The 26,990-nt window shown below is 39.9% G+C and overlaps 7 protein-coding genes across 8 annotated transcripts; 6 read left to right on the plus strand and 1 right to left on the minus strand.

Annotated features, from left to right (window-relative positions):
• Positions 1–1,434: 1,434 nt before the first annotated feature.
• LOC108111801 (glutathione S-transferase 1-1) lies at positions 1,435–2,839 on the plus strand. The gene is made up of 2 exons (XM_017221392.2): positions 1,435–1,497; positions 2,050–2,839. Exon 2 carries the CDS (start codon positions 2,054–2,056, stop codon positions 2,681–2,683), a length of 630 nt encoding a protein of 209 aa, XP_017076881.2. The 5' UTR covers positions 1,435–1,497; positions 2,050–2,053; the 3' UTR covers positions 2,684–2,839.
• Positions 2,840–3,016: 177 nt separating this feature from the next.
• On the plus strand, positions 3,017–5,970 carry LOC108111711. The gene is made up of 3 exons (XM_017221261.2): positions 3,017–3,079; positions 3,733–4,397; positions 5,234–5,970. Exons 2-3 carry the CDS (start codon positions 3,747–3,749, stop codon positions 5,882–5,884), a joined length of 1,302 nt encoding a protein of 433 aa, XP_017076750.2. The 5' UTR covers positions 3,017–3,079; positions 3,733–3,746; the 3' UTR covers positions 5,885–5,970.
• A 136-nt stretch (positions 5,971–6,106) lies between these two features.
• Positions 6,107–7,078, plus strand: LOC108111734 (probable mitochondrial import inner membrane translocase subunit Tim17 3). The gene has a single exon (XM_017221288.2). It carries the CDS (start codon positions 6,246–6,248, stop codon positions 6,936–6,938), a length of 693 nt encoding a protein of 230 aa, XP_017076777.2. The 5' UTR covers positions 6,107–6,245; the 3' UTR covers positions 6,939–7,078.
• Positions 7,079–7,639: 561 nt separating this feature from the next.
• LOC108111822 lies at positions 7,640–11,169 on the minus strand. The gene is made up of 3 exons (XM_017221430.2): positions 10,899–11,169; positions 10,671–10,824; positions 7,640–8,308 (listed from the first exon to the last, which is right to left on the minus strand). Exons 1-3 carry the CDS (start codon positions 11,042–11,044, stop codon positions 7,946–7,948), a joined length of 663 nt encoding a protein of 220 aa, XP_017076919.2. The 5' UTR covers positions 11,045–11,169; the 3' UTR covers positions 7,640–7,945.
• A 3,805-nt stretch (positions 11,170–14,974) lies between these two features.
• On the plus strand, positions 14,975–19,226 carry LOC108111798. Its single transcript, XM_017221388.2, has 5 exons — positions 14,975–16,358; positions 16,423–17,073; positions 17,151–17,283; positions 17,339–18,681; positions 18,740–19,226. The coding sequence occupies exons 1-5, from the start codon at positions 15,137–15,139 to the stop codon at positions 18,898–18,900; spliced, it is 3,510 nt and encodes a 1,169-aa protein (XP_017076877.2). The 5' UTR covers positions 14,975–15,136; the 3' UTR covers positions 18,901–19,226.
• Positions 19,227–19,302: 76 nt separating this feature from the next.
• On the plus strand, positions 19,303–20,301 carry LOC108111710 (chymotrypsin-2). The gene is made up of 2 exons (XM_017221260.2): positions 19,303–19,954; positions 20,083–20,301. The coding sequence occupies exons 1-2, from the start codon at positions 19,307–19,309 to the stop codon at positions 20,299–20,301; spliced, it is 867 nt and encodes a 288-aa protein (XP_017076749.2). The 5' UTR covers positions 19,303–19,306.
• A 437-nt stretch (positions 20,302–20,738) lies between these two features.
• Positions 20,739–22,477, plus strand: LOC108111726 (FAM172 family protein homolog CG10038). 2 transcript variants are annotated; one of them, XM_017221280.2, is made up of 6 exons: positions 20,739–20,829; positions 20,905–20,996; positions 21,052–21,167; positions 21,247–21,434; positions 21,777–22,035; positions 22,098–22,477. In XM_017221280.2, the coding sequence occupies exons 2-6, from the start codon at positions 20,915–20,917 to the stop codon at positions 22,380–22,382; spliced, it is 930 nt and encodes a 309-aa protein (XP_017076769.2). In that variant the 5' UTR covers positions 20,739–20,829; positions 20,905–20,914; the 3' UTR covers positions 22,383–22,477. The 2 variants fall into 2 exon arrangements, with proteins under 2 accessions (XP_017076769.2, XP_017076768.2); XM_017221279.2 differs by lacking the exon at positions 20,739–20,829 and having other exon boundaries at positions 20,867–20,996.
• Positions 22,478–26,990: the final 4,513 nt, after the last annotated feature.

Below are 26,990 nucleotides of genomic sequence, written 5' to 3' on the forward strand. Positions count from 1 at the left end.
TCCGTGGATTGTTCTGGACGTTAAGAGAGCAATTCGAATGTTTCAAAGTGTATCGCCCACGAAAATGCTCTTTCCATTTTTTGCCTACTTGTTATTGCGAATTTTCGCCTGGTCATGCTGATAGTTGGTATTATGAATTGTGAAACTGATAAATTGTTTTTTCTATTGGTAATATACACCCCCAGCAAACTAAAACAGGAATGTTCGAGTGCATTGCTCCGATTGTATAGAAATACTTCCAAGGAACACAAGGTTAATTCGGTTTTATTTTCCTTCTCATGTAATACCTCCATAACAATTATTTCTAACTGTCCAAGGCCGTCGTCGTCCAATCGATATTACTGCTGCCCTCATCAAGATAATTACATGAAAAATGTATACCAGTAATTTGGAATTTGCATGTCCCTTTGAGGCTTGAATTACTTATTTATCTATTGACTTTAACTAGGCATTACCCATATTTATTTTTTATTTATTAAGTGTGAGTCAAATTTATTTAAATATCTTAATAAATGGCTATATTTTTGTGGTCTCATTAGTTCGCAAGCCTTTGCGAATTGTTTATGTACTTTTCACTTGGGAATACTCGTTAACTGTGGCTGTGTGTTTGCCTGATATCAATGTTTGCCGGCCGGCTTCAGTTGTTATCTGGTTTTGCTTTTTGATTTTTACTTATTTTTTTAATATTTTTTTTACTTTAAAAAAAAAGTATTTTTAGCCGCACAGATGTTCATTAGAAATGCAAAAATGTGTACCCAAGCAAATTGAGTGCATTAAATGTGAGCGGGAATTGACGGCAATGTCAGTTAGTCGAAGTGTTTGTACACTAAAATGACAATTTATTGCAATTATTATTATAGAATTTATAGAATTAACTTGAAAAAGAGTGCTTTAAGTTCGTAAAAGATAATCTTGGCAGTAAATTTCCATAAGTTTGTTAGCAAAGTTCAACCTGATAATCATTATCTTAGCCAAGCAAAACTTTTACAAAATTATAATACCTTTTGTAGGAGAATAATTAAAAAAATCTGTTCTAAACAGACCAAGTTGGCGTTCCACTAGAGGATCATTAGAAAGTGGCAGCTTTCTTTTTGGGGATTGTTGCAGAGGAACGACAGGGAGGGGGGCAAATGCAACCTCCATCGAGCCACTCATACACATATTCCTATTAATCACGCTTGCTAACGTCACATTTTTGCCTGATATGATATTAGTGGGTATGTGTAGGCAAGTCAGAAAATAAAAGACAAAAAAAAACCCATACACGAAAACCACTAGCGGTTATTGCTCTCTCTCTCTCTCTAGTAGTCATCCTAGCCCCCGCCGCACCCGTTGCCCGATGTCGTCTCTTTAAGGCGTCAAACAACAACTCTTGTTTGCCGGCATTATGGCGACCGCCATCGCTTGCTATAAAAAGCCTGCCGCTCTCCGAATTCCGTTCAGTACAACTTCTCATTTGGTACAGTGTACATCGCGAGATTCTCAACAAAAAAAACTGTAAGTTTTCTGCTCTCTATAACTGTTTGTGACTGTGTTTGTGCCAGAACTAAAAAACAAAGGGATATAAGAAACAATATGTTCAAGGAATATCTATGGAAATTTACCAAAAAGCTCAAACATTTGAAAAGAACAATCGCCAGTTATGACATCATGGCCTGAGAATCTGTTGGCCAAGTGAATAAATGTAATGACGGCCCAATTAAAGTCCGCTTTTGTCTGAACTCGTAATTATAGAGCGCGTCTAATTACCGCATATCTTTTTTTGATCTATTCTGTTCGCCTTTTGCATGGCATATAAAAAGTGTATAATTGAACAAAAAACATGTCTTAAAGGGAAAAAATAAATTGGAATTACTATGCCTGACGAAGTTTAGTTATGTAAATGAGAAAAAGAATTAGCATTCTCTTTTAAGTTTGTTTTTTATTTGCAATTAAAAATGGAGGACTATTTTTAAAATTGTTTTTCTTAATTTGTTGGATATTTCATAATTTATAAATTAATAAAAGTAAACATTAAACTAATCTGTTTTAACCTTTTTACACTTTTAGTATCATGGCTGATTTCTACTACCTGCCCGGCTCCTCCCCATGCCGCTCCGTCATCATGACCGCCAAGGCCGTGGGCGTTGAGCTGAACAAGAAGCTGCTCAACCTGCAGGCCGGTGAGCACCTGAAGCCAGAGTTCCTGAAGATCAACCCCCAGCACACCATTCCCACTCTGGTGGACAATGGTTTTGCGCTGTGGGAGTCGCGTGCCATCCAGGTTTACCTGGTTGAGAAGTACGGCAAGACCGATTCTCTGTACCCCAAGTGCCCCAAGAAGCGCGCCGTGATCAACCAGCGCCTGTACTTCGACATGGGAACCCTGTACCAGAGCTTCGCCAACTACTACTACCCACAGGTGTTCGCCAAGGCTCCCGCTGATCCCGAGGCCTTCAAGAAGATCGAGGCTGCCTTCGAGTTCCTGAACACCTTCCTGGAGGGACAGGAGTACGCCGCCGGTGACTCCCTCACCGTGGCTGATATTGCCCTGGTGGCCTCCGTCTCCACCTTTGAGGTGGCCGGATTCGACATTAGCAAGTACGCTAATGTCAACAAGTGGTACGAGAACGCCAAGAAGGTCACCCCCGGATGGGAGGACAACTGGGCCGGTTGCCTGGAGTTCAAGAAGTACTTCGAATAAGCCTGATATTCACTTTTTTTATATACCCGTACATTTGATGTAGTATTTATATTCACGTTCACAAAAAACAATTCCAAATTCGCCTGTCTCCAGAGACAATAAATAAGTGTTCGCTTTTTTGAATGCACAAAAAATACAAAAGTGTTTTTTATAGGATGTTCTATACTATATGGTTGATGTGGGCATCGGCAATTGGATAAGTGTGCTCTGTGGCGCGTTTTTCTCTCTTTCGATGCCAAAGGCTGATTTGAAAGAGCAATTTCTCTGAATGTATCTCTTTGGATGCCGAAAAGCAATAAAAGCTCGGTGGCTTGCCGGCTGTTCGTCAGTGTGAATTGGTGAAGGGAGACCGCCGGGAGCCGCAAATAGTGCAATAGTTCTCTCTTGCATAAAAATGTAATAAATTGCCTTGATTTTATTTATTAGTTAAATAAAATAAGAGACTGCGCATATATAAAGTGTTGTTCCCCTGTATATTAGATTCCTAGTGCATGCTTCTAAATTTGCTTTTCTATTTTGAAATTTACTTTTAAATCTTAAATTTAATATATTACAGTTATTTGATCACCTCAATATTAGTACAAAACAATGTAAGAATAATCTTATCAAGCCAATAACATGCCACAGAAAACGTGAGAATATTTGCCAATTCAATGCTGATAACAGGCTTAGAACTTATAAACAAAACTCGGTTGGCAACAATACAATAGTAAACTTTGTTTATTCCCTGAAAAATACCTTTCGTATTTTTAAATTCTTAGAAAAGTATATTTTTTAAGCTCTGTTAAATAAATTGCAGCTTTCTGTAATCTAAATCCTTTTACAAGCTAATACTTTAAACAAAAAAAAATTGAAAATTTTTCTAGAAATATCTATGGTTTTAATTTCATTATGTACCTTCCGAAGAATAACTGCAAATCACCCTATTAATCTTTGAAGAAAACCTACTTTTCCGAGAACAACAGCAAATCACTCTAGTAGGCGCGGAAGGGATCTTTCAGTATAAAAGACCGATTTTACAGAAATAATAATTCAGTTCCATTTTGCAGTTTGTTGAACAATCATGTTGGACTTTTACTATATGCTCTACTCGTCACCCTGCCGGTCAATCCTGATGACTGCTCAGGCCTTGGGATTGGAGCTGAACAAGAAGCAGGTGGACCTGGATGCTGGTGATCATCTGAAGCCGGAATTCATCAAGATCAACCCTCAGCATACTATTCCAACTCTGGTGGATGGTGATTTTGCCATCTGGGAATCGAGGGCTATCCTGCTTTATTTGGTGGAGAAATACGACAAGGATGGCTCTCTGTATCCCAAGGATCTCAAGGAGAGGGCCGTGATCAATCAACGCCTGTTCTTCGATCTGGGAACTTTGTACCAAAGCTACGTCTATTACTACTATCCCCAGTTGTTCGAGGATGTGAAGAAACCAGCTGATCCTGAGAATCTCAAGAAGATCGATGCAGCTTTTGCTAGTTTCAACACTCTTCTGGAAGGCCAGCAGTATGCCGCCCTCAACAGATTGACCTTGGCTGACTTTGCCCTTTTGGCCACCGTTTCGACTTTTGAAATATCGGAATATGACTTTGGGAAATATCCGAATGTGGTGAGGTGGTACGATAATGCCAAGAAGGTGATTCCCGGTTGGGAGGAGAACTGGGAAGGCTGCGAGTACTACAAGAAATTGTATCTGGGTGGCATTTTGAACAAACAATGATTTGCTAGTTTTTAAAAATTTATGGCAGCGAATTTAACGCTCTGCTTGAATAAAGAGTGTCCATATCTGTTATTATTCTAAGAGTATTTTTGTGGAAGAGTCGTTGACTTTTCAAATATGATAAGACTTGGGGGTCTTTTTCTCTCTTGTGAAATTCACAGCACATCAAACATTTTCCTATGCGATAGATAAGGTAAGTTTACGTGATGTTTTTGCTATATTATAAGGTGCTGAGATTTCGCTGATAGTGAAAAACAATTAAAGGCAAAGGTAATTGAAAGCAACAGCTGAACATATTTTAGATTTACGTAAAAAATAATTTAACTGCAATACGCTAAGAGTGAAAACCTAATTAAAGCAAAGTATAAACTACCAAATTTCGATTATTTCTTTGCTCTTATACTTCCAGAATTCTCTCTTGTTCTGGAACCCTCTCTCTTATGACCAGTGGTTCGTATCAACCACAAAACCAAATATTTGTCAATTATCACCTGAACTTAATTGATCCATCAGCCCACATTTTACGTGTGGTTATCTTCAGGTTTTTTACTTATGTGTATAAAACTCGGCTAAACCGCAGAGAATTCCTCAGTGCTTTGTCGTGCGTCGACTCCAGCAGAAGAGCTGAGCCTTTTTTGCTTATCTCGTAAGTTCAGCCACCGGAAAATAAAGTTTGTTTGTATTATTTTTGGCAAATTTATTATGGAGATTGCGTCACTGAAATCACTAAAGTCCCCTCCATCTAAAGAAAGTGATTAGCCAGCCATTCTGTTTTATATTCATCTACTGTGACACCTTCTGTTCTTGATGAATTGCTGTTTTTTTTGTAGAGATTCCTCAACCGCAAAATGGACTTATACTACAGACCCGGATCTGCCCCCTGTCGCTCTGTTCTGATGACAGCCAAGGCCTTGGGTGTGGAGTTCGATAAGGAGACGATTATCAACACTCGTGCCGGGGAGCAATTCAAGCCGGAATATCTGAAGATCAACCCCCAGCACACTATACCCACTCTGCATGACAATGGATTTGCTTTGTGGGAGTCGCGTGCCATCATGGTTTATCTGGTGGAGAAGTACGGCAAGGACGACAAGCTCTTTCCCAAGGATGTCCAGAAGCAGGCGTTGATCAACCAGCGCTTTTACTTTGATATGGGCACCCTCTATAAGAGCTTCTCGGAGTACTATTACCCTCAGATTTTCTTAAAGAAGCCTGCCAATGAGGAGAGCTACAAGAAGATCGAAGTTGCCTTTGAGTTTCTGAATACCTTCTTGGAGGGACAGACCTACACCGCAGGAGAGGATTACAGTCTCGCTGATATCGCCTTCTTGGCCACCGTCTCCACTTTTGATGTGGCTGGCTTTGATTTTAAGCGATATTCTAACGTGGCCCGATGGTACGAACAGGCCAAGAAACTCACTCCCGGTTGGGAGGATAACTGGGCTGGATGCCAGGAGTTCCGTAAATACTTTGATAACTAATTTTTAGTGTTCCTACCTATAGTTATACTACTGTACTTATAAAGTGTTCTAAAAACAAATTCAATAAATATAAAAAATACTCTAAAGTTCAGAATTTGTAATGAGTCGGAAGGAGTAGAAAGATTAGAGGCTACTTGACCTTTAATCACCTAGTAAATATATCAAAAACAACAAAGATCATTACATTTCATCAGTTTAGTAAAGACACAAATGTCATAAATTTTAAACTTACTCGAACATTGAAAAATTGTTTCCATTTACACAATTTTCACTTAGAAACTAAGCCAAGAACAAGGATTTCAATACTAAGGATTAGATATAGGTACAGCTACTGGTAACGGAATCAGTGTTTCTGAAACCCATGATCATGGAGTACAATCGCCAGCCATGTCCCATCCGGATTGTGGAGGATTGCGGATGCGCCTTCATGATGGGCACCATCGGAGGATCGCTGTTCGAGTTCCTCAAGGGTTTCCGTAACGCTCCGTCTGGGATGTGGCGTAGCCTTTACGGTGGTTTTGATTCGGTGAAGATGAGGACTCCGGGCATTGCTGGAAGCTTTGCCATTTGGGGAGCTACTTTCAGCACGGTGGACTGTGTCCTCGTCTCCTATCGCCAGAGGGAAGATTCTTGGAATTCCATTCTAAGTGGCGCAGCAACCGGCGGGATTTTGGCAGCGCGTAATGGAATTCGAGCAATGGCCAATAGTGCTCTTGTAGGATGCCTGGTTTTGGCCATGATTGAGGGAGCAGGTGCAGCTGTGGCTACCATTAATGCATCCGATGGTGGTACAGGGACAGCCCCCAATACGCAGCGAGCCCAATGGGAAGCTATAATGGAGGCTGTAAATCCAGAAATGGACCCATCTTCAAAAGATTTCGTCGTGGCAGAACTCGACCGTGTGCTGGACAAATTTCGATCATATAGGACCCGAGTGGTTCAGCAGGGACTCCCACCAAGTGCCAAGCCAATTATAAATAGTCAGGAAAGGAAGCCTTTTGAGAAGCCATTACCCTCACTGTTAGATCTCGTCAAACTGGACAAGATTTTTTGACATCTATGTTTATTCAAACTTTCATGGTAGCTCATCAAAATTAAGCGTATCTGCTTATTCTCTCTGTTTATATGTTAGTAATACCCAATCAGTCATTTATTCATTCAATAAAAAACCATAGCATGGTTTTTGGCAGCTGAGTTAGGCGTGCGATAGCTAGCAATTTACAGCATACACACAGGCATAAAGATAAATTCGGTTTCTTTCCGTTTTCAGTTTTTTTGGATTCTACAAATTACTCCAATATTTCGCAAGCATGGCTTTTTTAAGAAAATCCAAGACCGCCTAACTGCGAAACGAAGCCTTAGATGGAAAGCAAGACTTTGATGGGTTGCAGTTCCGATTAAATCAGAGAGAGTTCTCACCAATCGAATGGATTGCAATCCTTTCTCAATCCATGGGATCCGTATATGAACAGGGTAGCCTATATAATATTTTCTATCAATCAATCTTTTCAATTAATTCTGAATGAAAACAAATACAAACTATTTAGATTTATTCTTACCAGAGTTTTACATAATCCCCTCTAAATGTTTATCAAAATTCTCCTTAGAACACCAATCCGAAGATATCAAGTTAGTTTAGTATTGGATAAGTACACAGGAATTTACATTATTTCATATCACTTATTAAATACCCTTTTGAATAATAATATTTATAATAATTGCCAAGAAATAATTCAACTTTCCACTTTTAAAAAATCGTTTCGAATGTTTTATTATAATTAAAGAAAATCATAAATTAATACAAAATTAAAAATTAAACTAGCTGATGAGACAGAATAGAGAGCTTAGAGATTCGGAAGGTTGTTACCAAGAAAAGTATCAAATGTCATGCAGCAATTTAGCCAGAAAACTGTTTGATTTTTAAGGACAATCGGAAAGTAGATAGTTTAGACATCGATCATCGTTCACCGTTGCCGTTTTAGAAAATATCATTTTTGGTTTTTAGTTGGAGAGACGCTGGTCCTTCCGCCAGCCCTCGTCCTCATCATCGTCCTCATCCGCTTAGATGCGCAGATTGGGATTTGTGTAGCGCACATACTTCAGCAGGGCATCGTTCTCCTCGCAGACGAAGCTCTTCTTGTGATGGCAGGCCACATCGTGCCAGTTGACACCATCATTGTAAAACTGATTCAGCAGGGCAACGCAGCTTTCGAAGCTACCATTCTGCTTGTATTCACGGTTATCAGGCTGGGGCAGGCCAATTCCACCGGTGGGCGACCAATCACCCTGGGAACGCTCGGTTGTGGGTGCCAGCTTCTGCAGGGTGGCGGTCCAGAACCATCCGTTGATGTTCGTGGGCTGCAGGTCGGGACGGTCGCAGCCCTTGAAGTCGCACAAGCGGCCGCTGGTCCAGATGTATTTCACCTGGAATGAGCAGAAGAGAGTTTTGATTAGTATACAATGTTGAGATAAGGGGAAGGTCTACATACTCCCAATTCTGACCAAGTTATACAAATATCAAATGTTCGATTTATTCCAACAACTGTTTCCTAAAGTTCATTAACCCCTCTAGATACTACATAAAATATATAGATTTCCCCAATCAATGGCACCTACGCATGAAAATGCAGCGTTGGCATCGAAAAAAGGTGGTAGAAATTCCAGCTAGTAACTCTTATGGGCCTGTCACGCCCAAACAACTATTATTATCGCTGAAAGCGAACCCATTCCGATTCCCATACCCATTCCTGTCCAAGTCCGCGCCCTTTTGGAGCTGGCGCACCTCGATACTGTCAACATTTCAAGTGAGCAGCAGCAGCAGCAGTAGCAGCAGCAAAAGCAAAAGCCGCTCGCAGCCGCAGCTTAGCGCTCATCAGTCACTTTCACCTGATGGGCCATAAAAATTGTTTTGTAAAAGGGGGCACACAATGGCCCAGACGACTCGGTTAGGCAGTCTGCCCTTTTGGAAAACTCCAATGAGCGTGCAGAGTCGAAACAAATTTATGGACATTGATTTCGGTTTTGTCGCTGGCGGTTTCAGCATTTCATTTGGAAGGGGCGTTAAGATTGCTTTGTAATTGTTGAAAAACTCGAACAATAAATGCAGTTTGTCCCATGGCGGAAGCCCGAATGGATTGTGCTCAAATGCACCTGTCGGCCTCTGACGTTTTTAGGGCCTACTAAAAATCTGGCTGATAAGGAAGTGGAAAAAACCACTCATCAGATAGGTACTTTTCAAGAGGGAAAAGTAATGCATTTTCAACAGAAATCTAGCAAAAAGTGTTAAAGTGTCTAAGTGCTTTGTGTCTATTCTAAATCTAGGTCGTTACCAGCAATCTTCAAAATAAAGAAATATGAAAATATATTTAGTAATTATTTCCATAAAGGGTTAAAAACAAATCTATTGATCAACCGGAAAAGGTATAAAAACTTTAAAAACTTATCCCACGAATATATATTCCATGTTTTTCCATCATTGTTTTGCATTTAATTTCCTCTTCGATTATACGCAAAATGTACTATCCGTTTGCGTGCTGGAAGTTTGCTAATTTGTTAAGTAATTTTGCTGAGTAGCTTTTCCGGCCAGGCTTTCCCATCACACACATGAACTTTCGATTTCAATTTGTCCATCACGACTATCACATGCCACAAAATAAAAATCAAGCAGAGACGAGCGATGAGAAATGAGTCGGAAGATGGCAGATGAGATGCGATGAGCCTGAATGACCACAACTCTAAACTTGACACTTGTTCATCTGAAGAGTGTTGCATAATAATACAAAGACGACTCCATTCGTGTGCGAAATTACAGAGGCAGCAACTGGGAAAGTTTTTTTTTTTTTTCTGTATATATTTATGCTTTGTATTTGGTTTTTTTCGTTCAGTTTTTATGTGTAATGTCACATTGAACTTTGTAGAGCGATGTTAATGTCAAAGATTTCGCCATTAGTTTTGTGTGCCGCAGCGACAGCAGCAGCATCCTCAAAATTAAGGTCAGTTTTTTGTTCGAGCTGCCAAATAAAAAGCGCTAAACAGTTCACACGCGGCTAAACGGACGTTATTTAACTTACCAAACAAATTAAAAAAGGTGACATAATGTCATGCAAAACAGGTGAAAAAACACCAAAGATAAAAACTGATAAATGCACATATAATAAATTATTGGCAAGCCTTTTGTGGCTATCTCCCACCTCAACCTTAAGGTGTAAAAGTCCACTTTTATCGATGGCATTTATGTTGAAAAACACAAATGTTTGATTATACATTTTTGATACCTTTCGCCGAAAAAGATTTATAAATACCAAATGAGTTGCATGTTTCTGTTTTATGTCGATCATTTGTTTGATTTAACAAAGCTCAAATGTTGACCAAACAGGTGCAGCAAAGGTAAGGTAATTTATTTACTTTGCTTTGTGATTTTGTTGCCGGGCGGCGCCTTATGTAATGATCATTTTGGGGTGGGGATAATCGATTGATTTACTTTACTTTACTTTTTGTAAACAGGTTGTAGCTGACCAGATTCAACAATTATGAAATCTGATAACTGTAATTTATACTACATTAGGACCTGGTTTTTATGTTATACGTTAAGATTTTTATCTTTAAGTTTGTTTCCTAAGTCTTTTGTCTTCTGTTCTAAAAACTTTATTACAGCTCCTGGGATTTGGTTTACTTTAAACGCTATTAAGCTCTTTACATAATTAGTATAATAAATTATAAATATTCTTTCAATTTAATCCAATAAATTATCTCTACATCGAAAATATATATTAAAACTTGTACTTACATTCTCGCGCACCACGAACTGCTTGATCCACTCATTCTCCAGGCTGGTCTCCAGGGAAACGGAGTCCATGCAGCGCCTGCGGCAATAGTTCCTGGCCGACAGCCAATCCTCCTCCACACCCTTCAGTTGAGGATCGCGCCACGAGAAGAAGTAACTGAGGGTTAGGGAAAAAAAAACAAACCTAATAAAGAAATCTATTTTTGCAGAGCCCAAATCCTCTGGACTCACCCCTTGCCATCGGGAGTCTTCTCATGGATGACACGCTGGGCACAGAGCTGGGGATTTGGTGGTTCCAGACGTCCGTTCTGGAACTGAGCAGATCCCAGGCTGAGCACGCTCAACACACACAAACCGGCGATAATGAAAGCTTTCATTTTTGTTTGCTTAACAGTCTTTGCACTGAGACACTGGCACTTTCTGCGGGTTCGATTTTCTTTTTGGGCTCGCGACGATCTTCTTTCTACCGACCGATCGGCTGGCACTGATCAACTGGAATGTCAAAAACATTGGGGAACCCCGCCTTATATACGAACAGAAAGCAGCAACCATCCACTCAGTTCGCTGAGAGAGGCAGACCCAAACAAGAGAGACTGAGTGCCGGGGTTTTTTTTTTTTTTTGTTTGGTTTTAGTACTACACTCTGAAAAGGTTTATTCAATTTATAATTTGGTTTTTGGGTTATTTAGACGATTTTTTATAAATTATTTCTTATATTTTTTATACAATTTTTCCTTACCTTGACTTTTCTTTTAAGTTTATGGGTAACACTATTGAGGAGCAGCGAAACGAAGAAGGAAGTGAACTTTAGGAAGTCGAAATTTGAATACCCTTAGAGGAAATCAGTTTTTGGCTTTTTGCCTAATAACAAACAACAAACAATTTAAGAAATTTAATATATTTTAAGTTTTAATTAAAGAAAAAAGCCTTAAAAATTTGTTCATAAAATGTAAATGTAAATTTAAATGTCAAGACTTATGTATGATTATTTAGCTAGTACATATTTAGTAAGCTTAAAAGGAATTTTTGAGTAGGGCACATGGGGAATGGACTCTTTGACTTTGCCTGTTTAGCATGCAATCTCGAATGTTAAGTGGCAAAAATGGTGCAGAAAAGGGGCGATCTGTGGGCGATGGGTGGTGCCTCTTCAGCTTGCTCATCATTTTGCACCACTTTGGCTTTAATGGCCTTTGAATGGATTGGCCTAACTCCCATCTAATTAGCTACACAAACACGCCGCGACTTGGGCCAAAATCTTTTTTGGCACGAAAATTTCGATTTTTTTTTTCGGTTGTGTGCGTGCGTCTCCTGTCTCTTTGCATAAATAAATGCATTTTTCGCTATTGTTTGCTTTGTTTTCGGAAATGTGTGTATTTGCCAGTGCTTTTGTGGTTTCGTATATTGCATAACCTAAGCCGAATTGTTGACCAACTATTTACATCGATTGAAAGTTACATATATTTATTTTTCAAGGTAAGTTTAGAGTTCTATGATTTACATGGAATCCTTAGTATTTTTATAACTATGTAATAGTTTGGGAATTTACCAGTTTCCATAAACATTACGTAATGCAGCCATAAATAGCCAGAAGAAATAACCAAACACACTTGTTATTGCATAAGCATAAGAAATGATGCCGAGCCCATCTGCATTATTTTCTCCACAGCTTGGGACCCAGATCAAGGTCAGCCGCGATGAGTACGAAAATTTCACCAGTTGAAAGTGAAGTTTAAGCCCGTCAGCCAGTAAACCCGAATCCCCAACAACTCAAACCCAAACCCAAACCCAATTCACGCATTTCAACATGATCGCCTCGATAAGTTTTGTCTCCTCTTCTCTTTTTTTTTTTTTTAACATCTCCACCTCACGTGCAGCCAAGCATGTCGACCCTACAAAACTACAACAAAAACACTTCAAAATATCTGTTGGAAAAAATAAAGGTTTCTGGTGCTGTTAAATCTTACTTTATGGCAATCGGTTAAACGGCAAAAGTTACACGAAGGCAGGTGCCGCACATTACCTGACACATGTATCTCGTGGGACACTTTACGCGGATTATGCTGAAAGACAAGTCAAGCCGCGCCCATTTCTCATGAATTTCAATTATTTTTTTGCAAACTATTTAAGAGAAATGACTTTCCAACATTACAATATTCGATTGAATGTAAAAATCCAAATTATACGATACGATTATACGATTATATCGTATAAAAACTATATTGTTAAGGAAATTAGTAGCTGTCAAGTAATTCACACTTTTGCAATTACAAACAGTCTGGGAAACTCCCAATTTTTTACATTGAGAAATTCCAGATATTACATTTCAAATTTAAAGTGTTCAACGTGCAATGCTTAGTGACAAAGACCAATAAAAATTATAAAAAATTAGGCAATCCATTTACATGGTCAACACGTATTTATTTTAACCAAGTTTTTTTTTGGGCCAACATAATTTATTTAATTTGTTCGAGCTCTTTTCTGCGTTACATGATTTCCCGTGGGCAGTGCAATATCTCAAAAAATTATCATCATCATTTAACGATAATTTTTGGGGAACAATTTATGTGATAAGGAACTGGGAACTGAGCCCAACTGTCAAGAGTCGGCAAAGCCTATTCGAAAATTACCGCATCGCACATACCCACATATTTACGCAATGAGTTCCCATACCCTCCCATCCCAGAGAGGATCGGGATCGGGGAAGGGGTTAACTTATGGGTTATGGTACTCGGACTGAGATGAGACTGGGGAATGGGCCTGGCCAATTTGTCGATGAGTTGGGTAAATAATAAAGGAGAAAGTGCCGCTGTCAGTTGGACTAAAAGTTTTGTATTGTTTTTTTGAAAATATTTTTGCACAAGTTACATATTGTTTAATTATTTGCACAAAAAGAGAGTGAGTTCAGGTGCAGTCGTTCCAATTTCATCAAGTGTCGATAATTTATGCAAATATGTTCACTAATAGTTATGCAAACGGAAATTTAAGCCGTATTTACTCATTTGGATTTCCCTTTGGGCCCCCCCAATGTCAATTTTGGACTGCCCAAAAATTTAAAAACGAAATTATTCAGCTTAGCAACGGCAATTATTCAACTTATTTAATATTGATGTCAGCTGCATATCACAATAAAAACATTTTACAATTAAAGTTTGCTTTATGCTCCAACCGTGATTTGATTTCAAATATTGGCATTCCACTGGATCAAAGTCAACACTATTTTATATTGGCTCCATGTTCATTTCGCAAACACTCTCAAGATCTAGGTGAACATATTGACCTAGAGACCTTGTATATAGGATAGTTTCTAGAATAACCAGGAAGTATATAAGGGCCACGTACTCGACTATCAGATATTTTATAAACTTTAAGTTTTTGTATGCGCGACCTTTATTTACTTCTTTTCGTTTGCAAAACTTTAAGTTTTTTTGGGGAACTTTATTTTCTGCACTTGAATAGGAAACTTCAACAGCGTCAACAGAATATTAAAGTTAAAACAAAAATAATAATTAACCATATTTTCCTCACATATTTTAGCTTGAAGGCCAAGGCTCCAAACTTCAATGTTTTTTTTTTTTTTGTTTTGTTTTGGCGGATGACCAAGCTGTTGGCGCCACACAGTCCACATGGTTGGCGGTTTCTTGCATGCTAATGACCAGCGGAAAAATTTTAATTACAAAGTGCAACAAACGTCTATTTCAGCAACACGCATAAAGTGCTGCTCCTTAAACTTTGGAAATAGGTGTTGAAACACCCAATTCCAGAAGCATTTTCGAATGGGTGATTTTGCATGTCGTTTTCGGTTAACTTTTTGCAAGGTGTCTGTCTTTTGGCGAACGTGGTGACATGTAAGCCCATAGGTGTACATTAATTGCATTTCAAATAGGTTTCCGATGGCCTTGGGGTCCGTGGCAAGCCGGCACGTGATCCTTTTTTTCGCTGAAATGGGGAAATTTATGAGACGCTCACTTCGCTGAAAACCATTTACGCACTACCTTATCGACTATTTTAAATATTAAACAAAGCTAAACATCTATGAAAAATAGACATTTCATCGTCTGGTTTTTTTTAATTTATTAAGTACTTAATCTAAAGAGTGAGAGTTTTAAAGTATATAAAATTAAAATAGATTTTTTCTCAAATTAAATTTAACAAGCAAAAAAGAAAATTTATTTTTAAAATTTTAACCGAAGCTTAACGGCATTAAATTTAAATGTTTTTTGGCAGAGTGGCAACACCGGCTATTGCCACTTTATGCGATATTTGTATCGGAACTATCGATAACTAGCAGCTTTATGGATTTTAACAGCATCATTAGTTGGTTACACTTTTTCAGCCTGCCGTGTTTTTGCTTGCTAATTTCGCGTTTTATTTTTTCGATTATTTCGTCACAATCAAGTGTGCGTTTGCCGATTAACCGAAAAAGTTATACAATTGAGTAATTTTTCGTGATATACGGGATATTTATCCGCCATGGGCCGTCGCTGCTGCGTGGACACATGTCCATCGACGTCGCGTCTGCTGGAGCACCACGGCGTGACCTATCACTCCTTCCCATTGGACCCCATTATCCGGGCCATTTGGATCAAGAATTCGCGCATCAGTCTAGACCGCCAGATCACGAAAAGTGTTTTGGTCTGTTCACGTCACTTCCGACGCCTCGATTTCAACACGATCCGAAATGGAAAGTATTTGCTCAAGCCGCGCGTCTTCCCCACCGTATTTCCGTGGGGCAAGATGGACTCCGCTGAGATAGAGGCAGATCACCGGGCACTTCAGCACGCCAACGTGGAGGGAGCGACAGGAGCCCCAGGATCTGCTCAGTCATCAGCAAACGAAGATCTGATCAAAGCCACGGTGGACAAAATAGTGTCCAAAATATTATCGGAAACTGCAGAACGCAAGGCTATCGAAGAGGCTAAGGCAGTCAAAACGAAAGAAGAGGCAAAGGCACCTCCTGAAAGCAGCGAAAATGTTACCAAGGCAGCTGCGGTAGAAGCCCCAGCTACTTCGGGACCCCCAGCAGTTGAAGCTACTACCCCGATTGGAGGATCTGCATCCAATTCAAACTCACCACTTCCCGGCACTCCACCCAAATACAGCAACCCACACAACCTGACTATCGGTGCGCGCTTGGAAGCTCTTAGCGTGGAGGGCAACTGGTTACCAGCCCGTATCGTCGAAGTAAACGAAACCGAGCAGACGCTCCTTGTGCGTTTTGAGCGCAATCACAAGCTGAAAGTGTCGCCATCAACAAGTGGTAGCTTCCAGGAGTGGATGGCGATCAAGTCAGATCGGTTGAGGCAGCGCCTCAGCAATCGAGTTTTACCCGTTTTCGAGCTGGAAGAAAAGTGCATGGCCCGCTGGTCGGGGCCGCGCAAATTCCCGGGCACTATCCGCAAGCTACTAGGTAACGACACCTATGAGGTACTCTTTGACGATGGTTACACCAAGAACGTGCGAGCCGTGCACATGAATAAGATGCCCAAGCAACTGCCTGCTGTTCAGGCAACTGATGATGGTACGCCCAAGGTGCCTACTCCAGTCGGTACCCCAGTGAGCGCTGTCCCTCAGGCTCCGAAGAGGGTCAGCACAGGCAGCGTAAGTGGAGCCAGTGGTTCCTCCAGCAAGAAAAGCAAGAGCGCGCCACAGCGCAGGGATTGGCCTCTGTTGGACATGGCGACCTTGGATATAGGTAAGCTCCTTTTAACCTGCAATCTAAAAACATTTACCCACTGCTCGCTTTCTATATTCAACAGCATCCCTAGGCCTTCCAGATATTCCGCACGACGGGGAATGGACTTGCCACTGGGTAAATGATCAGCCAATCGGAACCGAGGGCTTTCTAATTGTGGGCGAGCATCAGAAGCCTACTGTTATTGTGCAGGACTGGCGCCTACCACCTGGATGGATTAAGCACATGTACCAGCGCTCCAATGTGCTGGGCAAATGGGATGTCATTCTGGTCTCACCCAGCGGCAAACGGTTCCGCTCCAAGTCCGACCTCAAGTCGTTCCTTGAGTCACAGGATCTTGTCTACAACCCGGATGTATATGATTTTAGCATTCACCGACGACGAGCTAAGGATATTAATGCTTATGTCTATACGCACGACTACAATCCGCAACCACCGCCGAAACCCAGATCCATGGATGTGTCTATGGACTCCACGCTAGACCAAAGTAACACATCACAGCCATCCTTACCATCCACACCGATGTCGGTTAAAGAAAGCAAATACATGGAAGCGCCGGTGGCTACGCTGATGCCACCAGCAGAACTAATGTCTCCGCAAGCTCAGCTCAACGATGAGGCAAAGGCCAAGACAAACCCAGAACTCCTGGAAGCCATAGATGGAGGTCCCACTCAGGTTTTGGCAGGTGATCCTCCTTTGGTGGAAAACGGCTTCGGTGAGTATAAAGTGAAAGACCTTTCCTTCAATATTTAGTTCAGTAATTAAAACTTTCATTCATTTTTGGTGTTTTAGCTTTCATAGGAGGTTTAAAAGTCCAAATACAGGATAATCTTTATGTATGCCCTCGAGAAGATTGCGGCAAAACATACCGCAAAGAGGACTTTTTGCTTATCCACATTCGTCATTATCACAAGGAATTTGCCGAGTAAGTGCCTTGAATACAAACGAATTAAGAAATGTAACTTACTTTAACTTCGTAGATACGTAAGCCATTGCCCTAAGATGCAGGAGCTGGCGGTTAAGCGTACACATCCCTCATCCATCGAACAGGGTGATGCGGTGCCCAAGAATCAAATACCAAACCAGCAATTCTTTGCCAAGATGCACCAACAGGATATACAGCAGTCGCGCTCATTTAAGCGTCAGGCGCCCTCAAATTCGCTGCCATCTCCTGTAGCTCCGGGAACTCCGTCTACCATATCGCCTGCTAAGACTCTGTTGTCTCCCAAAATTGAGCCTCCAGGCACGTTGATGCCAGCAGTTGAGCCCGGCAATCCAGAAAATGTTAAGCTAGAGGCTGGAGCGCAGCCCCCTGTGAACCCCACATTAAACCGCTCATGCAAGCGTGCACGCTACTCACCGACCAAGCGCCCATCTGGCTCGAGAAAGAGCAACAGGCAGCGGTCTCAACGACGCGCTAATTTGACAGACAGCCCAGCAGGTCATTCCTTGAACGAACCAGACGCTGAGGAGACGCGGCAATCCTTCAATACACCAACTCCGGATGTACGTAGCGATTCTAAGAAACGACGTGTTGGAGCTGCACCAACTCCCATCAGCTCCATTGATTCGCCAGCTACGGCAGATTCCGTATCCACTCCGTCATCCAACGACCAGGCGGATATTAATGCAGCTCTGGCACCACCGCCAGCAGATACCGTAAATAAAGCACCACAATACATCAAGGAAAACGGTGAGCTTATACGAATTGTCCGAATGCGGCAAGAGGAGATCATTAACTGCATATGTGAGTACGGCGAAGAGGACGGTCTGATGATCCAATGCGAGTTGTGTTTGTGCTGGCAGCACGGGGCATGCAACGGGATAGTTAAGGAGTCGGATGTGCCGGACAAGTATGTTTGCTACATATGTCGTAATCCGCATAGAGGGCGGGACTCAATGAGATTTAAGCATGACCAGGACTGGCTGTTCGAAGGGAAGTTACCTGCAGCCGCGTATCACACCGCAAATCCAGTGGCCTCCAAGCAAACCGACTTTTTAAAGCGCTCACATACGCTTACTGGCAATTTGTTAGACGCCAAGCGATCGATGCACTCTTTGTTAGTGAAGATCAACATCGCACGTAACCGCTGTCACCCGAAACTATATTTGTGGGCTAAGAAATGGGACGAGGACAAAGTGGATGCTTCTGCCTTGACGCCAGTGAAGCGTTCGAAGACTGAGTATCCTGACCTTCCTAACGTTCCGCAACCAGAGGCCGCCATCGATCCAGAGGAGTGTCAATACCGCTTACTGGAGCATGTAAAGGTCCAGCAATCATTGGTTCTTAATAGACTCGATGACATCGAGGCTGAAATTGGTGGTTAGTTTTTTCAAGTTTACGTATCATATATGAAAATATATTTTTATCTAATTTTTAGAACTTGAGAGGGAGGACAACATGGACGATTTAAAAGATGAGGAAACCCATGAAGCGCTGGCTACGTTCATCAAAGAGCTTGAGACAATGAAACGCCTCGCCAAGCTTAACCAAGTGGCCAATCTAAAACAGCGCCAGAAAGAATCCACCACTAATCCGTAATATTAATTATTGAAACGCTTAGAAAGTGATGAAAATTAATTCATTTCCATTTATTGCAAGTCAAAGAATTATAATGAATGATGTTTTAAAATTTAAATAGTATGGAAACAGAAATAGTTTTTTAATTGCTATAATCATAACTTTATCATTTGTTTTCCGAGTTGCGGAATTTTCCTTATAATTATATAGATGTTTAATAAGATCAGTTTAATCCAAAATATTACTGCACTGCAAAAAGTTAAAGAGTGTAATGGGATTTGATTTTCAGATGAGGAGTATTAGTTCCCAGTCGATCAATGTACAAATACAGAAAATTCTTAATTTCATGCCTCATTAACAATTTAACCTATTTGTTGGAGAATCTAAGTCGACGCTATGTTACTAAGAACGGGACGTTGTCGCAGGCATGTATCGCTGGAGTTATCTGTGCAGAATATCTCTGTTCATCTTGCTGTCAGCGGGACATGAAAATGTTTCAGACACGCCACAGATAAGCACAACGTTGGCAACCACGACGGCAATACCTTACCGTTCCCGATATCCATATGTCGTCTCGATTGGTGTAAGCATAAAAGGATACTACAAGCACCTCTGTGTGGGAGTGATTATTGCGGATGCATTTGTGCTAACCGCTGCCCACTGTATTAAAACGAAGCAACATCAAAAATCAAAAATGTTTGTTGCCGCTGGCGACGATTTGCTTAAGAGTCGGCTGCAGTCACAATTTGCCGTGGTTGCGAAATTGAGCCATCCCCATTTTAAAATACTTAAAGGAAACGATATCGCCCTGTTGATGGTGACTCCGAAATTTCCGCTGGACGATATCCGATTCCAAAGCATTAAGTTATTAAGCAGGTCGCAAACGAGTAAGGACGACAATCTTTCTCTGCTTGGGTGGGGACGAGTTACTGTCGGCAGCAAGATGAACAAGCTCCAGGAGATGCCCTACGAGGTGATGGAAAATGATGTGTGTAAGAAGAAACACCGATTCGTGTTCCTTACCAGGACGGAATTTTGTGCAACGCACTTAAAAGGACCTAGGGGCGCCTGTGACGTAAGTAAAAACTTATGCCAGGATGTCTTCGACTTTTTTTGAGCAAGTTTACTGAAAGTAAAATCTTAGATAAAAGATAATCTGTGCCATATAAATTATATTCTTGACAATAACTTTTTTTTTTCCAGGGAGACTCGGGGGGCCCTTTGATGAATTTGGCAGAACATACGCTTTATGGCTTACTCTCATATGGCAGAAAAGCCTGCGTACCACTGCAGCCCTATGCTTTTACTAGAGTTAGTGAATATTTAAATTGGATTGAAGAATCAATGAATCATCTGAGTAGGAGACATAATGTTCTAAAGGTTAATCGAAGGACAAGGAAGGACACGACTAAATTTGGATAGATTTGTACTAAATAGCAAAACCAAACAACTTTGTGAATTTTATTTGTATTTAAATTATTTTAAGGCAACACAGAGTCTTAAACGAAAACCTTGACCTTTAAATTGGCTGAAATAGATTGAATTTTGAAGAAACCATCCGAAGGATATATATTCATGAAGACATAAGTTTAAAATGTGCGCAAAATGTCGCTTTTACGCGTCAAAATATCGATAGTATTGGTATTTTTCAAAATATATTTTGGATCACTTTTAATTGACAAATGAACCAAAAATATATAAAATTTACTCTGCCACCTATAAATTTAAATATTTTTAGTATACATTAAGTAAATCTACATTGGTGGGAATTCACTGTTAATCGATCCGATGTCTATCGACACTATCCACCAAGGTGCCGATATGAGTTTTATGTCCTATAGATGGCGCGGTTTTTCCATCCCTAGACAGCGTTTATCAAAGAAAAACAAAACAGAACGCAAGCAACAATTGCGTATAAATAAATCAAATTTCCAGCCGCATAATTATTCTGTAAGTGAACGTTACTGTATAAACCCGACCAATTGAAATGTGGTCGCAGCTTATTAAATTATTTCGCATACACAGAAACTGTGAAATGGCGAATTCGCCGGCACCGGCCCGTGATTGTGAGGAGGCACTGACTCGGCTTAGAAACTTTGGATATTCGTTTGATGGATGTAAGTTAATTGCTGGCTGATATTCCCATAATTCACTTTTACTGATCTCTTGCAGCCGGCATCTTGCGCAAAGTGGATCCTGCTACTGGAGAGCCCGGAAATGAACCCTTCTCCTATAACGTCAGCGACGATGCCGCAGAAAACGAAAAGCACTACCAAAATCTGGCTAACGTAAATATCGAAATTAAACCATTACAACAAATCAGAAAACATAAAAAAATTATATAAATACTTTTCCCATCACCCTTAGCAAATCCCGGAAATTGTGTACGCTCTGCTGGAAAAAAATGGCCTCAGTCGCACCTATATTCCCTTTGACAAGGCACCAGAGCGCTCATCGTTCGTCTTCACCCAACCCGCGAAGCTTTCGCAGTCCAAGAAATTGCTAGTTCTCATCCATGGTAGTGGACTCGTTAAGGCGGGACAGTGGGCCAGAAGGTATATATCATGCTTAAATTTAATAATTAAATAATTTCACAGGATTAGTTACCGATCCTTTAAACACGTTTAAACGGCTAAAGATCAAATTAAAGGGCTTAAATACTTAGGTAGTTTAGAACAAACAAAATATAACTTTTAAGGGTTATCATAAAGCTTTTGGGTTATCAAATTCTTGTTCAAGGTCTGTGGGGAAAACTGTGATGTTTCCCCTGGATATAATTATAACTACAAAGAATAATAAAACTCTAGGGGCTTTCGAGAATTTCAAAAAAAATGTTTATAAATAATAATTTAATAATTAAGTTTAATATTTAAAAAAATAATCATTTTCATTTATAGTTTGATCATTAACAACTCACTGGACCACGGCTCTCAGCTGCCATATTTGCGAGAGGCGCAGAACCTTGGATACGATGTCCTTATAACGAATGCTAATGATTGTTCGCGATTCTACAATGGAAAGGAGAATCCAATCAAGGGTGTGGAAACTTCTGTGGAGCACATGAAATATGTCTGGAAAAATATTGTATTGCCCTCCAAACCGGAGAGTGTAGCCATTGTGGCCCACAGCTACGGTGGTTGTCTCACACTAGATCTGGTAAGTAATATAATATATAAATTAAAATAAATTTTCATACATAATTTTATTCACTTCATAAGGTTGAGCGATTTACGGATTTCTTTAAAGAATCTGTTTTTGCAATTGCTTTCACTGATGCTGTGATGGGAAGTCCCCAAGCAAAGAACAGGGATTACCTGTGCGATGTGACTTGCGATTGGGTTGCTAGCAATTCACCCTTGGACACGCCCGTCTCCGAGTCAAAGAACAGTATTCGAAGGATTTCTGCTGGACACAACAAGCACGAGTGGACCTCTTACACGGCTATAGATTCCATATTTAAGTTCATTGAGAAGAAGTATGAGCAACGGAAGAATAAGAAGTGACAGGCTTGAAGCCACTCGTTAAAGAATTTTTGTATGTCCCATTTTTACTTCAAATCTTGAAGATGTGAATATAAATTATATTTTTACCGCTTGCACACGCATCTGACACTGATCCCTTTTCTCTAAGGACAAACACAAACTATCGATTTGCAATGCATAAATCAAGCGAGTGGACGATGTCCAAATGTGTCACAAACACTTACATCAGGGCAATTTAATTTGATTTTCGGCACTTTGGCACATTCCGTGTGAGTTAATCATATTGATGGCTGATGTATTGCCTTCGATAAAACAAAAGTCTCCCGCTTGGCCCATCAGCTTGGTAAAAAAAGCCAGCGTCCGAGACCAAAACAAATTCCCTCAACGACGGACGGATAAGGAAGGGCTGTTAGCTTGGCAACTGCATCATATTCCTTGGGGTTGCCTCTACAATCCTCTTTCCTGGTTCCTGGGCTAGTTACCCCTGTCTGGAGATTTGCTTTGGTCCGTATCGCCTAACTAAATGCTTCATAAAAAAATGAGTTGCTTTGCTTTTTGCCTCTCTTCATAGTGAATGAACAGTAAGGAATTCATGGTATAGTTTTTGCGGTAAATAGTTAGAAAATCTTAGGAGGTATGTATAAATGATATTTTATTACTACAAAAATGGTTGGATGGAGTTGTTATTTCGTAAAACTATTAATTCTTTCTTTTTTTGTACTTCTTAAGTGAAAATTCCAAAAATTTGTTAGAATTCTGAAGTATTGTACCTATAAAAATAGGAAGGGAATCTTATAAAATCTTATTTCATTGCCAAAAGTTAGTATAGACTGGAAGATTGCCATCTGATTAATTATGTGAGAACAATCATAATCCCCTTTGTGCAACTTTAAAGACTTTGGCTCACCTTCACCCGTACAGTTTTCATTTGTGGCAGGCTCACAAAAGTGCAACCAGGGTATAAGTAAAAGAGATGGAGAAAGGAACAAAGAAAGAGATGGAGACGTTTGTCTTTAGCCTTAAAACGAACTTAATACCCACAAAGTGAACCAGGACCCAAACTCAAATAGCGGGAAAGACCGAGAACGATGAAAGAGGGTGGATAGAAGGTGGGACTGAGTCCTGGCAACCCTACAACTTCGCCAAGTCCCTCCAACTCGTCCCATCTCGGATGTAGTTGTGGATGTGGATCCCCTAACCACTACCGTATACATTATCGCTGTCATGGCCGCAGTCATGGCTTCTGCTCCACCTTAGACATTTTTATATGTATTCAACATCCTTGTCGTGCTCGTCCTATGGCAGCTTGCTATCTACACTTTGACTCCACGGACCCTACACACACAGCCGACAAGGATGGCATCATGTGTCTTAGAGCGAGAAGGCCGAGGTTCGTGGCGCCGTCGCCAGCAAAAAGCTTTGCACGAGTTCAGGAATGGGTCATGCGCCTGGAGCCCATATCTAACATATATAAGTCAGAGATATACCCACGGATAATACATACAGACATACATAAGGCAATGGCAGTAAATAAGCAGAAGCTGCCTATGTAATCGCATCGGTTAAGTAAATAAAAACAAATGTGTTCGCCTTGGTGATACTTTACTTTAAAGTCGAACCCAATTTGCACAAATAAAATAACCCAAAACCCCATTCCCCTAACATCCCACTAAACAATGTCTAGCAATTACTTAAAATAATCCTTTTGCATGTGGTTATTTGATCAAATCTTAAACGCCCAGCCATCCCTTACATTTCGGCCAAGATGGCCAAGGACCTGAACTCCGTAATCTCAAACCCTTTAACTATTGGATTTCTTGTGCATCAATTGCCCGAAATAAAGTTGCTTAAGATTTTCATTTTAGATTGCATCAAAATTTATTTCGCAGTATGTTTCTTGTGGGATTTTCTTTGTCCTTAAATCGTGAGATATTACTTGTTTTTTATACTATCTTTGAACTTCGTATAGCTGTCATTAAATTGTTAATGTTAATCTTAAAATTCTTCTGTTGTAAGTTATCTTTATGAAACTGATTCGATTCATATAGATCTCTGATTACTTCTTCTTAAAGATTAAAGCATGCATATATAAATTTTGTTATCTTATAAGTTTGAAATAAAATGAACATGAAAACATTCCTCATTGTTTCTCGAAGCAAAGACAAGTATATATTGTCATTAATATAATTCCCCCTGGTTCTAAATCAAGTTACTCTACTCAATTCCGATCAACAAAACTAATGAATATCTTCATAAATCAAAACTCAAAATTTTCGCTTTTTTTGCGATATTTTATAAAAAAAATTGTACGCATGCAATTTCCGTTATAAGGAAATATTATTGTACGTTACTTTATTGCTTGAAAAGTTCAAGCGATGTCATTCAAAAAGCCATAAATAATAATGTTTTCCAATAAATGTTCACATGTGAGTGGGCACACCAGGCGAGTGAGTTGGTGGCTGTGGGTGTGGGTTAAGGCATTCAGGACGAGCACACACACATGCCAGGATCCCAATCCCATTCGATGGCTCATAGGAATGACCGTCCGTCGTTAAACCTCGGGTTCACTTCTCTCAGGATTCCAATTTTTTTGCAGGCCAACTGTTAAGTCCGTTTCATAACTTACAAGGTCATTTCATTGCACGCAACCATTAAGAATTTTTTCCATTTTTTCAGCAAAGATATTCTGGCTTTTTTACTTGTATAATTTAATACTCGTGTGTGACGAATTTTTATGGCTGACAAATGATTGATGCGATTCTGCCACTTCCTGTAAATATCATTAAAAGTGCCCTCTTCAAGCCAAAGGGCCCCAAACAGCTTACTCCCAGTGGGAAGTTTAAAGTTTCGTCTTCTTGTTAAGGACAACAATTGTGTCTGGCCATTGTGAAATGGGAAAGTGCTGAAATGCAGGTTTAACGCAGAAATAATACCAAATAAGATTAGATAGCATTGTGTCTTCAAGCAATGTCCTTTTCGTGGTGAGCCATTGGTGGGCGGAGGCCCAAAAAGAAAAACAAATAAGGTTACAAATTGCAGCATTTGCACCCCTTTAGCGAGACGAGCTCTAAAGGGCAGTGGTACCATGACTATTTTCTAACTTTTGAATTTTTAATTTACATGGATCATTCCTGAAACTTTCTAAATGTCCAAGTTATTAAAAGAATACTTTTGAACACTCTAATCTTACAACAAACTTCTTAAGAGCTTAATTTTTATGATATTTATTCATTTTTTCAACTAAATAAAGCAACAAGAAACTAATGTTTATTGTGACTTACTTTTAAGAAAAACATTTTATTAATTTTATAATAAAGTTTAACAACTACTTTCGAAATATCGGTAATTAAATTAATTATTAATCTGTTCAATTACATATACGTACATTTTAACTTTTCGGAAACCTATTGTTCCACTGTGCTTTAGAGGCTTTGAAAAAATTGTAAAATCCAAACTCTTCCGCCGCCCCGAGAAAACACAAATCACGAGGAAATGCAATAACAAAGGGCCGCCGAGTGTTGAAGTTATTTGCGGTTTATGTCCTTGTTGTTGCTCCTTTTATTCATGTCGCTGAGGCGACAAAAAGGACCTTAAAGCCAATAAAACGATTTTTTCCGTCTCTATCTATGAATTGTAAATGCCTTGCCGAAAAAGGACAATTGAAGTGGCCGCGTCCGCTGACAGCTTCGCCTGGCTCTCAGCTCCTTTCCCTTCACGATTTAAGATAATAGTATCATCAACACCACTTCAGGACACCCCAAACCCAATTTTCAAATGCGTACACGGAGGGCAGGATTTGTCTGGGGTTTCAGGGTCTAAGGACTCAGTTGGGCGTAGGCGTTGCTTGGGTCCTGTCCAATGGCTTCGGGATTTGGGTTCGGGCTTCGATGATAACAACTTTGGCGGCTAATTTGCATCCAGCCAGGGGAAGTGGGCTTAAAAGAAAACTTTAAGTTATTCTCTCCATCCAGTGACAGATTTTTCACGCACATTTAAAAAACATTTAAAAAACCATTAAATGTTTTTTCTTTTACATATTTTTCACTTTTTTTTATTTGTCTGCATCACACCCCTCATTTTTTGGGAATTCCTCCTTTTTTATTTGTTTTCTGGGCTTTTCACAATGTTTCATTGTTGTTTTTCTGTTGTGGTGGTCCCAGTTGTTGCCTCGGCGGTGCTCTCTAATCTTTGCGCCATTTATTTACACTTGATTAACACGCGACTGACATTTGTTTGACTTTCGCTTCTCTCTGCTGAAATTAAAATGCGAAACCCGCTTTGCACAAAAAAAATGAAAACAAATGGGGGATTAACGAACTTTTGAATGCTCTTCTTATTTTATCTTATTAATGGATTTGATCAAATTATAAGAAATTTTTATAAATATTCGGTATACGACTACTTACATACTACAATACTGAATATAAAAATTTTCTTTTTAACTTATTAAAATGTATTTTTCTCGAATTTATTGGCTTGCAGAACTCCTTTAATAAGTACAATACCCTATTCTATAAAGTTAAATATAAAATGAAGAACCCTGTGTGACACATTTTCCTGTGGGCTTGCCTTTTTGGCTTCTTATGCATATATATTTTCTGTTGTACAAAAATTATTCATTTGTGGAAA

Source organism: Drosophila eugracilis, unplaced genomic scaffold (assembly GCF_018153835.1).
Source record: "Drosophila eugracilis isolate 14026-0451.02 unplaced genomic scaffold, ASM1815383v1 contig_415, whole genome shotgun sequence".
In the NCBI taxonomy this organism is placed as follows: Eukaryota; Metazoa; Arthropoda; class Insecta; order Diptera; family Drosophilidae; genus Drosophila; species Drosophila eugracilis.

Coding starts and splice junctions, on each gene's coding strand:
- LOC108111801 (XM_017221392.2), top strand. CDS start 2,054: ATGGCTGATTTCTACTACCTGCCCGGCTCCTCCCCATGCCGCTCCGTC.
- LOC108111711 (XM_017221261.2), top strand. CDS start 3,747: ATGTTGGACTTTTACTATATGCTCTACTCGTCACCCTGCCGGTCAATC. Junction 4,398..5,233: donor TGGGTGGCATTTTGAACAAA/CAATGATTTGCT, acceptor TTTTTTTTGTAG/AGATTCCTCAACCGCAAAAT.
- LOC108111734 (XM_017221288.2), top strand. CDS start 6,246: ATGATCATGGAGTACAATCGCCAGCCATGTCCCATCCGGATTGTGGAG.
- LOC108111822 (XM_017221430.2), bottom strand. CDS start 11,044: ATGAAAGCTTTCATTATCGCCGGTTTGTGTGTGTTGAGCGTGCTCAGC. Junction 10,825..10,898: donor AAGACTCCCGATGGCAAGGG/GTGAGTCCAGAG, acceptor CCTAACCCTCAG/TTACTTCTTCTCGTGGCGCG. Junction 8,309..10,670: donor AGTTCGTGGTGCGCGAGAAT/GTAAGTACAAGT, acceptor TGCTCATTCCAG/GTGAAATACATCTGGACCAG.
- LOC108111798 (XM_017221388.2), top strand. CDS start 15,137: ATGGGCCGTCGCTGCTGCGTGGACACATGTCCATCGACGTCGCGTCTG. Junction 17,074..17,150: donor TTTGGTGGAAAACGGCTTCG/GTGAGTATAAAG, acceptor TTGGTGTTTTAG/CTTTCATAGGAGGTTTAAAA. Junction 18,682..18,739: donor CATCGAGGCTGAAATTGGTG/GTTAGTTTTTTC, acceptor TCTAATTTTTAG/AACTTGAGAGGGAGGACAAC.
- LOC108111710 (XM_017221260.2), top strand. CDS start 19,307: ATGTATCGCTGGAGTTATCTGTGCAGAATATCTCTGTTCATCTTGCTG. Junction 19,955..20,082: donor GACCTAGGGGCGCCTGTGAC/GTAAGTAAAAAC, acceptor TTTTTTTTCCAG/GGAGACTCGGGGGGCCCTTT.
- LOC108111726 (XM_017221279.2), top strand. CDS start 20,867: ATGTGGTCGCAGCTTATTAAATTATTTCGCATACACAGAAACTGTGAA. Junction 20,997..21,051: donor TGGATATTCGTTTGATGGAT/GTAAGTTAATTG, acceptor GATCTCTTGCAG/CCGGCATCTTGCGCAAAGTG. Junction 21,168..21,246: donor ACTACCAAAATCTGGCTAAC/GTAAATATCGAA, acceptor CATCACCCTTAG/CAAATCCCGGAAATTGTGTA.